Raw genomic sequence first — 11,204 nt, forward strand, 5'->3', positions numbered from 1 at the left:
AATATATACCTCATATCTTCGTATATTGATCATTATCATCACCAAATTCAATTAGATTTATGCATTTGTGTAACTATTGGTGGAGTAAATTGCATAGGCTTGTGGAGTTTTGATATTCATACTAATTATGCTCAGTGGTTCATTAGTTAGTTGCATAAAAGCCTACACTTTCATTAGACTCGTGTGACGTCTCTTGCATTATTTAATCAATTTCAAACCTTTGTTATAAATTTAAACGTGTACAACTCTTTAATTGCAACGCACTCTTAAACAATGAGTATTAGCATGTCACATTTTGTAACTTATTTTTTGCATTTGCATATCTTATGATGAATTTCACACATTAGCATAACTATCGAATTAATTGTGTATGCTAAATGTTTAAATTAAGAGGATTTTTAATTAGTGGACCTCAAAAGATGTTGAAAGTGTCTCATAGTTGAAGGTGTCCACTTCACCCCTACCATTCTTGATTAAAAAACTTTATGATATAATATTTTGGGGTGAATTAATAAAATTGTGTATATTTTACATTTCAATTATACTAAGAAGCTCCATGCATCCCATACATACTAAAATATTTTGATATGTAGACACATACATCATGAAAAACACAATCACTATATAGATGAAATTAGTGTCAATTAGAACATCACATATAAATTATTAAGATTAATTTATAAAAAGTTGATTTAGCATCTCATATCCCCTTCAATCATAATAAATAGAAAACAAATATTTATAAAATTGATTCAAAATAAAATAAGTCTAATAATCTAATAGAACCTATATTTTACAATATTATCCCAAAAAAAATTGCGATAAAATAGACTAAGCTGTTAAACAATAAAACAAGCAATGCGAAAATTACTAAATTGTAAAAAAATTTCAGCATCTAAACATTCAATTGAACAGGGTTGATTCCGTCATTTGCACAGCAAACAATTCTTATCTGAAAATCTGCAACCCACTGTTGGAGTCAACGCCACTCATTTGCATCTAAATTGAGAGATTGGAGGGAATTAACTCCATCCGGGTCTCTCTTCTCCATCTTCTCTCCTCGGTCTCCAAATTTCCACGCCATGACTTCTTCAACAGCTCTCCGCATGTTCCAAGCTTGATACTAATGCTTCAATCAACAACCTCAGGCGCTTCAAAGAGCAACCTGCGAAGTCTGCAATAAACAATTCTCTGCTAAAGATTGGATTTTTATTTTGGGATCCATCGGTACATGAGTTAGAGTTCGAATCCCCATCAAATCCAATCCCATGGCCGAAGGCGGCGGAGGCGGCGCGGGAGGCGGGGGGGCAACGTCGGAAGGGCCGAAGCGGCCGTCGATATCGCTCCCTCCGCGATCCACGGTTGAAAGCCTTTTTCGCGGAGGGGTTGCAGAGGCGAGTCCTGGTCCGATGACTCTGGTTTCCAGTTTTTTTGCAGAGGATCCGGAGTCGGAGTGCCGCTCCTTTTCACAGCTGCTCGCCGGCGCGATGGCTTCTCCTGCGGCGATTACGGCGGCGCGTACGTCGGTGGAGACGATGGTTGCGGATGTGCGTGGGAAAGGTGGAAGAGAAGATGAGCGAGGAAGGACGAGTTTGAATTTAGGGCATAGCCGGCCGATGAACTTGTTGGTGGCGCAATCACCGTACTTCACTGTTCCACCTGGACTCAGCCCCGGGGGATTGCTCGATTCTCCCGCCATGTTCTCTAATTTGGTGCGTTTAAGGTTTAAGCTTTCTGATAGTATCTTTTCCTAATTGTTTGTTGGATTTCTGTATTACATATAAATAAGTTTTGCTATGTTTCAGTTTCTTCCTCCAATTTTGTGGTTGATTTTTTTGCTGAAATTTTCAGACTGGGAATGCAAAGCAAGCATCTTTAACTGACTTTGTTGATGTTCCCTGATTTTGTCAGCATCGTCTTGAATTTAGGTTTTGATACTTTAGCTAATGTTATTGGAGCTTCATGGGTGGTTAGGTAGTATAGAACTTTAAGAATCAGGTACAGGAACAGAAGGTATAATAGAGGGAATTCTGTAATCATATATGAGATGTTCATAAGTACTAATTTGCTCTGCAGTTCCACAATTGCCCAGGGTAGTTACAGGCAACCGAATATTCCTTCTGGTGTAGTCCTGGTATGTTCAGGTTGTTACCCTCCTGCAAGTTGATGGATCTTGGCAAGGACCCGAAGCTTGGATTTAAACAAGTAGAACCTCTGTTTGGCCAGTGAATAACAGTGATATGGTAAAAATGTCAGCCAGTTGGTTCTGAATATCGATATAATGTATTTGAAATTGGCCAGAATGGATGTGATCTTGAATAAAGTGATAATTTATTTCTCTGTGTTTAGTCTAGCATGTATGATTGGGTTGTTTGCACTTGCCATTGCTGAGACATTGTCACATTATAAATTGATTGGTTGGTTGGTGTTGTTTCGGTGTCTAGTTTGTTGAGGAGACATCTTAACCATATGATAGCTGAATTTTTAGCTGCTAAAGCTTTGTATGTTCTTTCTTTACTATTCAAAAGATAGGTGTGTTGCCCAAAAAGGAGCAAAACCCTGTTGTCAACCTTCTGTCAGCCTAGTCACCCGACCAGTTTGCATTGGAGTAGGTTTGGAGAGAAAGTTCATCGAGTGTAATGCGAATGCCCGAGTCTGCTGTTCCTCTGTAAGTATCTAAGTAATCTTTTAAGTAGCTAATTTTTGGAGCGTAGTTGGATTATGCATGTGCTGGCGAAGCTGATTAACAGCGAATGAAATATCTGGTCTGGTTATAGTTAGATTTTGCAATGCTTCAATGATCTCTTTATATTCTGTGGAGTTTTCAAGTGGTTTAGATGACCCAGCTGTTATAAAGACTAATTGGAGCTAGATTCATAAACCACATGAGCAACTAGATTCAGGCTGAAGCATCAGTTGTGATGTAAATTGTTTAGGGAGTGTTAACCAAAAGGAATTCAAAGTTGGGTAAGATACACTAATGGTCAAATCTTTTTTCAACCCAATAACTTAAGCCTGCGGGTGAAGTTTAATTACTCAGTACTCATATAAAAATATATTATCTTATTATCTATTACAAGACTAAATCCAATGACCTTATATGCCCTAATTTTAGTGTCTTTTGATCAATTTATGGATATTGTCATGTTCAATTAGTAAACAAATTGCAACACTTTCTCATTAAATGATACCTCTGTAAGCTTCAAAATTAAAAATTTCATCATTTTTGTATTTGTTGACTAGATTAGATAATTATCTTTTGATTTAATTTGTGTTGTATTGTATAATGGGAAAAATTCATAGCTTGCTAAAGTACTACTGCTTATAATTTTGCTAATGTGATATATGTTTGAGGTTTGTTGGCTTGTAATCATTCAAAAAATGGCCAAATGCATGGACAAAAATCACTTTTATATGTTGATTAATTCTAGAAATTGTTTTTTAAGTGAATTATTTTTTAAGTGATAGACATTGTAATAATATGGTTATTTTCTTTAAATTGCTTATTTGCTAAGGACTTGTTTATGAACAATTTTATCTTTAATTTTTGTTTTTTTATTATTGTTTTGATTTTAATAATATATTTGTTTAGGGTGATTTTTAACATGTTTTTATTTTTTGTTTCTGAAAACAAATTAACATGTTTTAAAAAACAAACAAAACAACTTTAAATGTTTTGAATGTTTTTTAAAAACAATCATATCTTAATCGAACATGTCAAATATATTTAGTTGCAAATCAAAAATAAATAAAATAATAATAAAAGAGAAATTGATCCCTCGTGGACCCTAAGAATAATACCTTTTAGCATGTCTCCTCTTCATTGCCTTTGCATGTGCCACTGCGGAGGTCCACTTTGCACCATCACATTACATTGCACACATGTTAAGGTAGACCAGGAATGTTTCTACTTGATCAAATGCCACTTGATAGATCACGAAACCTTTCTTAATCAACCAATAACACGAGTACTCTTGGAGTGATGAGCCAATCTTGATTTCCATTTCAGCACTCTCAAAGAGACTGTTTCTAAGATGCTATCCAGTTACCAGGCTAACTAGTTGATGGAAGACGTTGAAATGATAACTCGTGGTTTTCTAGTTCAATGTTATGTGTGGAAGTTTGTTTCAATAGATGAGGATCATCATCATTAGCTATATCCCTACTTTTTTGTGTTGGCTTGATGAATCCTCCTCTATTCATTTATGCTTGCTGCTCCCTGAGGCAAGCGATCCAAGAATCAAATGGCTGGTATGCGAGAGGATTCATATTTATTTCAGAACTATCTTAATGAATGATTTGTGAGACTGCAATAATAGTGGCATCTGCCAAATGCAAAATAACCGAGGTTAAATCCCATCTTTTTCTAAATCCAAAATTTTCACAGGTTTTTAACGGAAATCCTTGATTTATTAAAAATCCAATTATTAGGTGAATTAAACGGATTAAAGTGAGGACCTATGAGATGTCGCTTCTCATCACCAAATACTTCAAAGGAATTTCGTGGGATTTAACTTTAATGGAGCCAAACATTTTTCTAGGTTTAACCCCTTTAGATTTGATAAATCCAGATTTACAGTATTTATTAAATCATATTTAAGTTAAATCATGGGTATAGCCAACGCCCCTTTAGGGTTAGTCATAACAAGTTCAGTGTTTGCATTTGGATATCACACCATTCCATTAGTAATGCATTTTTAATCTGATGAAATCTATGCTGGATCATAGACTCTCTAAATCATTGGATTTCCCCCAACATCTAATGCAGATCAGAGTGTTTATAGGAGTTGATGGGCAGCTATGGTTTGAAACTTGTTGGTTAAAACCATTAAAGTCCATGTTAACAGGCACACGGCTATCCAAGACTTAAATTTTAGACCTATTTATAGGAAATCTTAAGTTTGAGAGATTTGATTGATGGCTTTATGCAGGGACAGTTTGGAATGTCACATCAACAGGCATTGGCACAAGTAACCGCACAAGCTGCCCATTCTCATGCTCAAATTCACAGCCAGACAGAATATCCATCTTCTCTTCCGTCAGCTTCCTTGACGCAGCAGGTTTCCACCATTAATATGGCCACAACTCAGCCAGTGCAATCCCTAACTTCCAGTTCATATAATTCTGGGTCTGCTCTTATGTCTCATTGTGACCAAAAAGCTCAGCCAACAGCTCTTGTTGTTGATAAGCCTGTTGATGACGGCTACAACTGGCGCAAGTATGGGCAGAAACAGGTTAAAGGAAGTGAATTTCCAAGGAGCTATTACAAATGTACCCACCCAAAATGTCCAGTTAAGAAAAAGGTTGAACGTTCCTTGGATGGCCATGTAACTGAGATAATCTACAAGGGTCAACACAATCACCAGAAGCCTCCACCTAACAAACGATCGAAGGATGGGACGGCTGAGTTTAGTGGAAGTTCTGATCCTAATAATGCTGACTCTCGCACACAGGGTGATATTTCATACTTGAACAGATCAAGCGAGGGATCTAAAAGATCCCGAGAATCTGTACATGGAGCATCTGAGCAGCTAACAGGTTCTAGTGACGCTGAGGAGTTAGGAGATGCTGAAGCAGGAGTAGATGAAGCGGAGTATGGCGGCGAATCTGAACAGAAAAGAAGGTTAGATTTTACAACAAAAGATAAATTTACTTATTTACTATAGTTTCTGAAAATTAAAATATTGTTTCTTTCGAAAGGAATCTGGAAACAAGGGTAATAGAGTCGGCAGCTTCTCATAGGATGGTGACAGAACCAAGGATCATTGTGCAAACAACAAGCGAAGTTGATCTTTTGGATGATGGATATAGGTGGCGCAAATATGGACAAAAAGTAGTAAAAGGAAATCCTCATCCGAGGTATTTCATTCTTTCAAACTTTTTACACAGGCTATTATGAGTGAGATTCAAATAATTCAATAGCAGTAGTTCAAAATATTCTGAAAGGTATTTGGAGTAAATCAATATAATACTTATGCTGTCATTTCACTACATTCTCTCTTTTGCTGAATCTATTTAATGCCCAAAACAATTCTATTTGATGTGAAAATCGCTAACAAACCTAATTTATTTTAGTAGAACAAACCTTGTAAATTAACAAATTCTAAGGACAATCACTTGCACTCAATATTTATTCCCACGTCATCTGCCCTGCTACAATACATTAATTAAAAATGTGGTAGTTTTATAATACACTTGAAGTGAACATCATGCCCCATTAACTATGTATCATTGAATGATGGATGGTACTTTCATTGGACTATAGGATGAAATGATCTTGAAGGAGGATCAACAAGTTTATATAGAAGTTCTAGTATGAGAATTGCTATTTGTGCTGTTTTTGGATAATGAGAAAATCCAATTGGATCATAGTGCACAATTAAAACTTGACTTTCTTATTAATTCCTTTGAATAAGATGTTTTGTGGTCTGTGAAGAAGAAAGCTGATACCTTGTAGAAGCCGGATTGCTTGAAGATTCATTGGAACCATAGTGGATTTAAGAAATTTTGTAGGATTTTCTTTTTTTCTCTTTCTTTTCTTTCCGTCGCTTGTTTTTCACCATTTTTTTCAACACTCCATTGTTCATTGTTCATGTAAATGGTGATTTTGGTAGTTCAATTCATGAAAATAAACTAGAAAAAGTAAGAAATGATGGTAAAGATAAAAAAAAATAATCATAATAAGATAAGCTTAACATTTGTATGAGAAAATAATATCTTCCAAAATTCTTTAAGTCTCACTTTGGTTGATGAGCAAATCTTGGAATAGATGAACAAGAGTCTCCACATTCTTAATAATAATTTTATTCATGTCATTAACTTGCTTACATGATTTGGATTCCTATATACGTAGATGACAGAAAAAAAAAATACTAAATTGCTGACATCTTGCTAGCAAATTAATGAACTGCTAATAATTTGATGGCAAACCAAATTTAATGACATTGACTTTAATAACTTCTGTGAAATAACAATAATCTAAGAACATGATGACAAGATAACAAAAAAAAAATAATATTCTTTTCCACATATGTGATATGCAACAAACTCCCTAGATTTTAGAAGCATAGTTTAATGGCTCCATACTCCTTGGGGACTTGTGAAAAATGACAGAAAACTTCAATAATGAATAGCTGAGGGGAAAATGGTTGTCTTCATGGATGCTATGGACCAAAGAGTGCTTTAAATTATATGGCGGAGTCAATTGGATTCAATTCTACTTTTGAAATTGAAGCAAGAATTGTGTAAAATAATGTCTTACATTGATGTTGAAAGGCGTTATGGAAAAAAAAGATTTGTGTGGACTCTAAGTAAATGCTTACTGATTTCCCAAAACAATTAGGTAAAGTAGAACTTGGCAAGCCTATTGCAGTGCTTATGTTGTGTTTAGTATATTGTGGAGATTCTATGTTTGAGTCATTGAAATGGCCTCTATCTAAATGTTAAGATGTGGTTTTGCACATCAATCCCTTGCTCCATACGCTTGATTTGTCCTACAATTGGCACCTTCAATTCCTAATAGAATGTATTCAATTTCAAAACAATAAAGCTAATTCAAAATACATAAGATTTAACCAATGATTTATGAAAATGATTGGTTTAGAGGTTGATTATGTTATGTGGGTTGAAAACAAAGCGTCTCCCTTTATTTTAAATGTGAGAAAAACAAAGGGTAAGCACTAAGAGATAAATGCTGCTGTGACGAGCTTTTCCCAACTAAAGAAATTATTTTCTCAAGTTGAAAAAAGTTTATTTTGATACTTGTAATTAATAAATTTGAAATTAGATTTAACGTAAATTTTGTTTATGTTATAAAATTTCACTTTAAAGCTTAAGCAGTTTGAAGGGCTTGAATCTCAATATTAATTTGTTTTATATCCTATTATTTGATTTGAAATGCTTATATATATATAATTTTCTATAAATGAGACTGGTAATATACATTTTTTTTTTAATGTGAGTGTCATAATTGATGATTCAATTATTTGTTTTCTTAGAGGTCAGAAAATAATCAGTGTTTAAAAATAAAATCTATGAAGCAGCTGGAAGGTTAACCTAAAATATTGTAACATTGATTCTGACGGAGGTAGTGATGCTTATGCAGAGGATTGGCTTTCTCTTTCTTGTAGGATGTTGGAAGGTTGTTAGAAGATTTAGGGATTTATTGTGGTGTGGTTAGGGTTTGAGAAGAAACACGACAAAGGAAATTAACAATTTCAACTACCAAGCCAAATTCTTGAAAGAGGAAGATTTTTTTTTTTAAATAATTTTATTCAAAATAATATTTTAAGTGATGCAACCAATGTCTATTTATAGATTGGAGCATTTACATACCTACTACAAAATTTCTATGTATTTACATATCTAACATCTAAACTTTACTTTTTACATTTTACAACCCAAAATTTTCGCACCATATTGAAAAATAACCATTTTAACTTTTAAAAAGTGAAATACACCTTTTCATGTATAGGTAAGGTGGTGTATATGTAGACATTGAAGTTTAGGTGCTAAATATACAAATATATAGGATATAAGTGGTATTTATGTAAATCTTCTTCATAGATTATAAGACATTCAAATCGAGTTAAAAAGAAGCTAATTTCAAAAAAAGAGGCAGAGAAATGAGGGGCAAGCTCCGCTACGTATGGATCATGCAAAAGAAATTGCTTTGCTACCCCTATGGCGGAAGTCTACAAGTTTGGAATCTACCTTTAAAGAGGCTCCATTTTGTCATTTGTATTGGTCCTACGAAAGATTGTTAGAATTTCACAGCTTATATTCTCTAATATTTAGTCACTACAACAATTCTTAGTTATAGTCGCTTATCATGTTTTATTAGGCTCTGATTTTGTAACAACAATACTGACGATCTCTGATGTCGGATCCAATGCGGTGATGGATTCTTTCTAAGGCTCTAAGCTTATTACCACACGATAAGTAAATGTCTTAGAGAGATCACGAACTAGAGTTTCCTCTGAATGTTAGTGGGACCTCCCATTGTCTAGGTCATATGAGAAGACTTTAAAATAGCTTTTCTTGTAGCAAGAGATGTGCTCATGGCTCCAATGGCCATCAATGAGAAGTCTATGAGGATAATGATGCAATGATAGAGATTGGGAGGAGTGTGAAAGACTATTTTCAACCTCCTCAAACCACAAATGACTTTTGTCGACCTAAACATAAGAGATCAACTCTATGGAGACAGTGAAGATGCGCTAGACTCTCATGTGTGTGAGGACGATTGGAAAATGAAATCTTCCTTAATGAAACAACATGAAGAAATTATATGTCCAGATGATTGTTCACCTTTATTTCTACAGCATGATAACATGGAACCGCCTTCATTGTTGTTGTTGTGGGGTGGAACTTTCCTCTAGATATTTGACCGAAGAACATAGACCTGAAATAAAAATATGTATTTTTTTATTTGCATTTGTGGACTATTCTTCATTATTGCTGTCTCACCAACATAGAGTAAGAAAACTATTGCTAACAGAAGTAAGAATTCTATATTTTAGTTCACAGTCAATCCCAATAAACTGTGATAAGGTTTTTTATGATATAGTAATATGATATAAGAAAATTTTTTTTTAACTTCATTTTTACTTTTTGCTATAATCTGCAGGAGTTATTACAAGTGCACTCATGCAGGATGCAATGTTCGAAAGCATGTTGAAAGGGCTTCAACTGATGCCAAAGCAGTCATAACAACTTACGAGGGTAAGCACAACCATGATGTTCCTGCTGCTAGGAACAGTAGCCATAACACACATCCTTATGCTCTTCCTCCCAATAGAAATAACTCTGCCCCTCATCAAATTGATTCAAATAATCAGTTCATTAATGAAATACCAGATTTGAGAAACAATGTTCAGCGCCCAATTGCAGTTCTTCAGCTGAAAGCGGAACATGAAATGACCTAGAATTTAAAAAAATAATAATAATAATAATAATTTATAGTACTTTTGTGAGTTAGACGAGATTGGAGCACACAAATTGGTAGTGAATTTGTAGCAATTATGTAATTTGTAATTATCATAACATTGTATTTATCATTGTTACTTTTTTTTGGCCTTCAGGTCTTATTTTGGTTAGGGAGGTGATAATTTCTGCTTTATTATAGCTTGTAGAATCACATTGAACCATATGAAGACATGCCTGCTTTTTATTTGGTATTTGTTCTCTTAAATGAAATCATATAATTGTTTTTTGGGATTGTTTTCATTTTGTTCTTCAATGCTAAAAGACCATGAAAAAGACCATGATTTTTTTTTTTTTTTGCTAGAGTTTTACTAGTGCAAATCATGTATCCAAGTTGTCAAGGAACTGATTCAGAATTTGTATGTAATTATTTTGACGACTTGACGGCTGAACCCCTAGAAGAAATTGGGCTTTGATTGTTCAGAACTTACTGACTTTATTAAAAATCTGATCTATGTGATGAGGGTCTACTAATAACAATGGTTGAATGTGTTTTAAGAAAATTATCACAAACGAGTTTGATAAATCAAGCTTGACAAATACTTATTATGTATTAAAATCAAAATGGCAATGCATTAGGACATACATAATTCAAAATATTATAAATTGTTATATATGTATTAATAGGATAATTGATGTTACTAATTATCTAAATTACAGTGGCATTGCAATAATAAAATTGTCATTTGTTCATAAAGCATTGAGTATGACTATTTTTATGATTATGAGTATAAGTGATCGCAATAATGCACTTCTATGTTAATATTTATATGTAAAAATAGCACGTATACTTAATAAATATTCATACACGACATTGATTATTTATTTCTACTAGATAAGATATGAATCTAAAAGCGCACAGTCTGAAACAAAAAGATTTTCTACGACGCTTTGAAACAAAAGAAAGGTGGATATCAATCTCATGGAAAACCAATGATTTCTCTAAAAATGTGTTGATTCAACTAATCATTAATAAATAGTTTACTACCGACATAGTATTATTTTAATAACATGCATATTTCATACATCATAAAAAATCATTATTAGAAATACTATTAATAATATGACCAATTTTGTTTATATAACAAGCAAGATTTGTAGAAATAAAATTTATAATAGCAATAGCATAAAGGGACAAAAAGTATTAAAAATAAATTGATGCAGTAATAATTAACATGAAATTATTCATATAATTCATTATGAACATAAAAAGATGAAAT

The 11,204-nt window shown here is 33.6% G+C and overlaps 1 protein-coding gene across 1 annotated transcript; it reads left to right on the forward strand.

The window, feature by feature from the left end:
* The first annotated feature begins 1,488 nt into the window (after positions 1-1,488).
* Positions 1,489-10,109, forward strand: LOC110024415 (probable WRKY transcription factor 4). Its single transcript, XM_020724376.1, has 4 exons — positions 1,489-1,712; positions 4,938-5,623; positions 5,701-5,859; positions 9,629-10,109. The coding sequence occupies exons 1-4, from the start codon at positions 1,536-1,538 to the stop codon at positions 9,924-9,926; spliced, it is 1,320 nt and encodes a 439-aa protein (XP_020580035.1). The 5' UTR covers positions 1,489-1,535; the 3' UTR covers positions 9,927-10,109.
* The last annotated feature ends 1,095 nt before the right edge of the window (positions 10,110-11,204 follow it).

Source organism: Phalaenopsis equestris, unplaced genomic scaffold, assembly GCF_001263595.1.
Source record: "Phalaenopsis equestris unplaced genomic scaffold, ASM126359v1 Scaffold000256, whole genome shotgun sequence".
Classification (NCBI taxonomy): Eukaryota; Viridiplantae; Streptophyta; class Magnoliopsida; order Asparagales; family Orchidaceae; genus Phalaenopsis; species Phalaenopsis equestris.

What these genes read in the sequence shown, in the direction of transcription:
- LOC110024415 (XM_020724376.1), top strand. Translation starts at nt 1,536, where the DNA reads ATGGTTGCGGATGTGCGTGGGAAAGGTGGAAGAGAAGATGAGCGAGGA. An exon ending in CCGCCATGTTCTCTAATTTG is followed by an intron (nt 1,713 to 4,937) that starts GTGCGTTTAAGG and finishes ATGCAGGGACAG; the next exon opens with TTTGGAATGTCACATCAACA. An exon ending in AAAGGAAATCCTCATCCGAG is followed by an intron (nt 5,860 to 9,628) that starts GTATTTCATTCT and finishes TATAATCTGCAG; the next exon opens with GAGTTATTACAAGTGCACTC.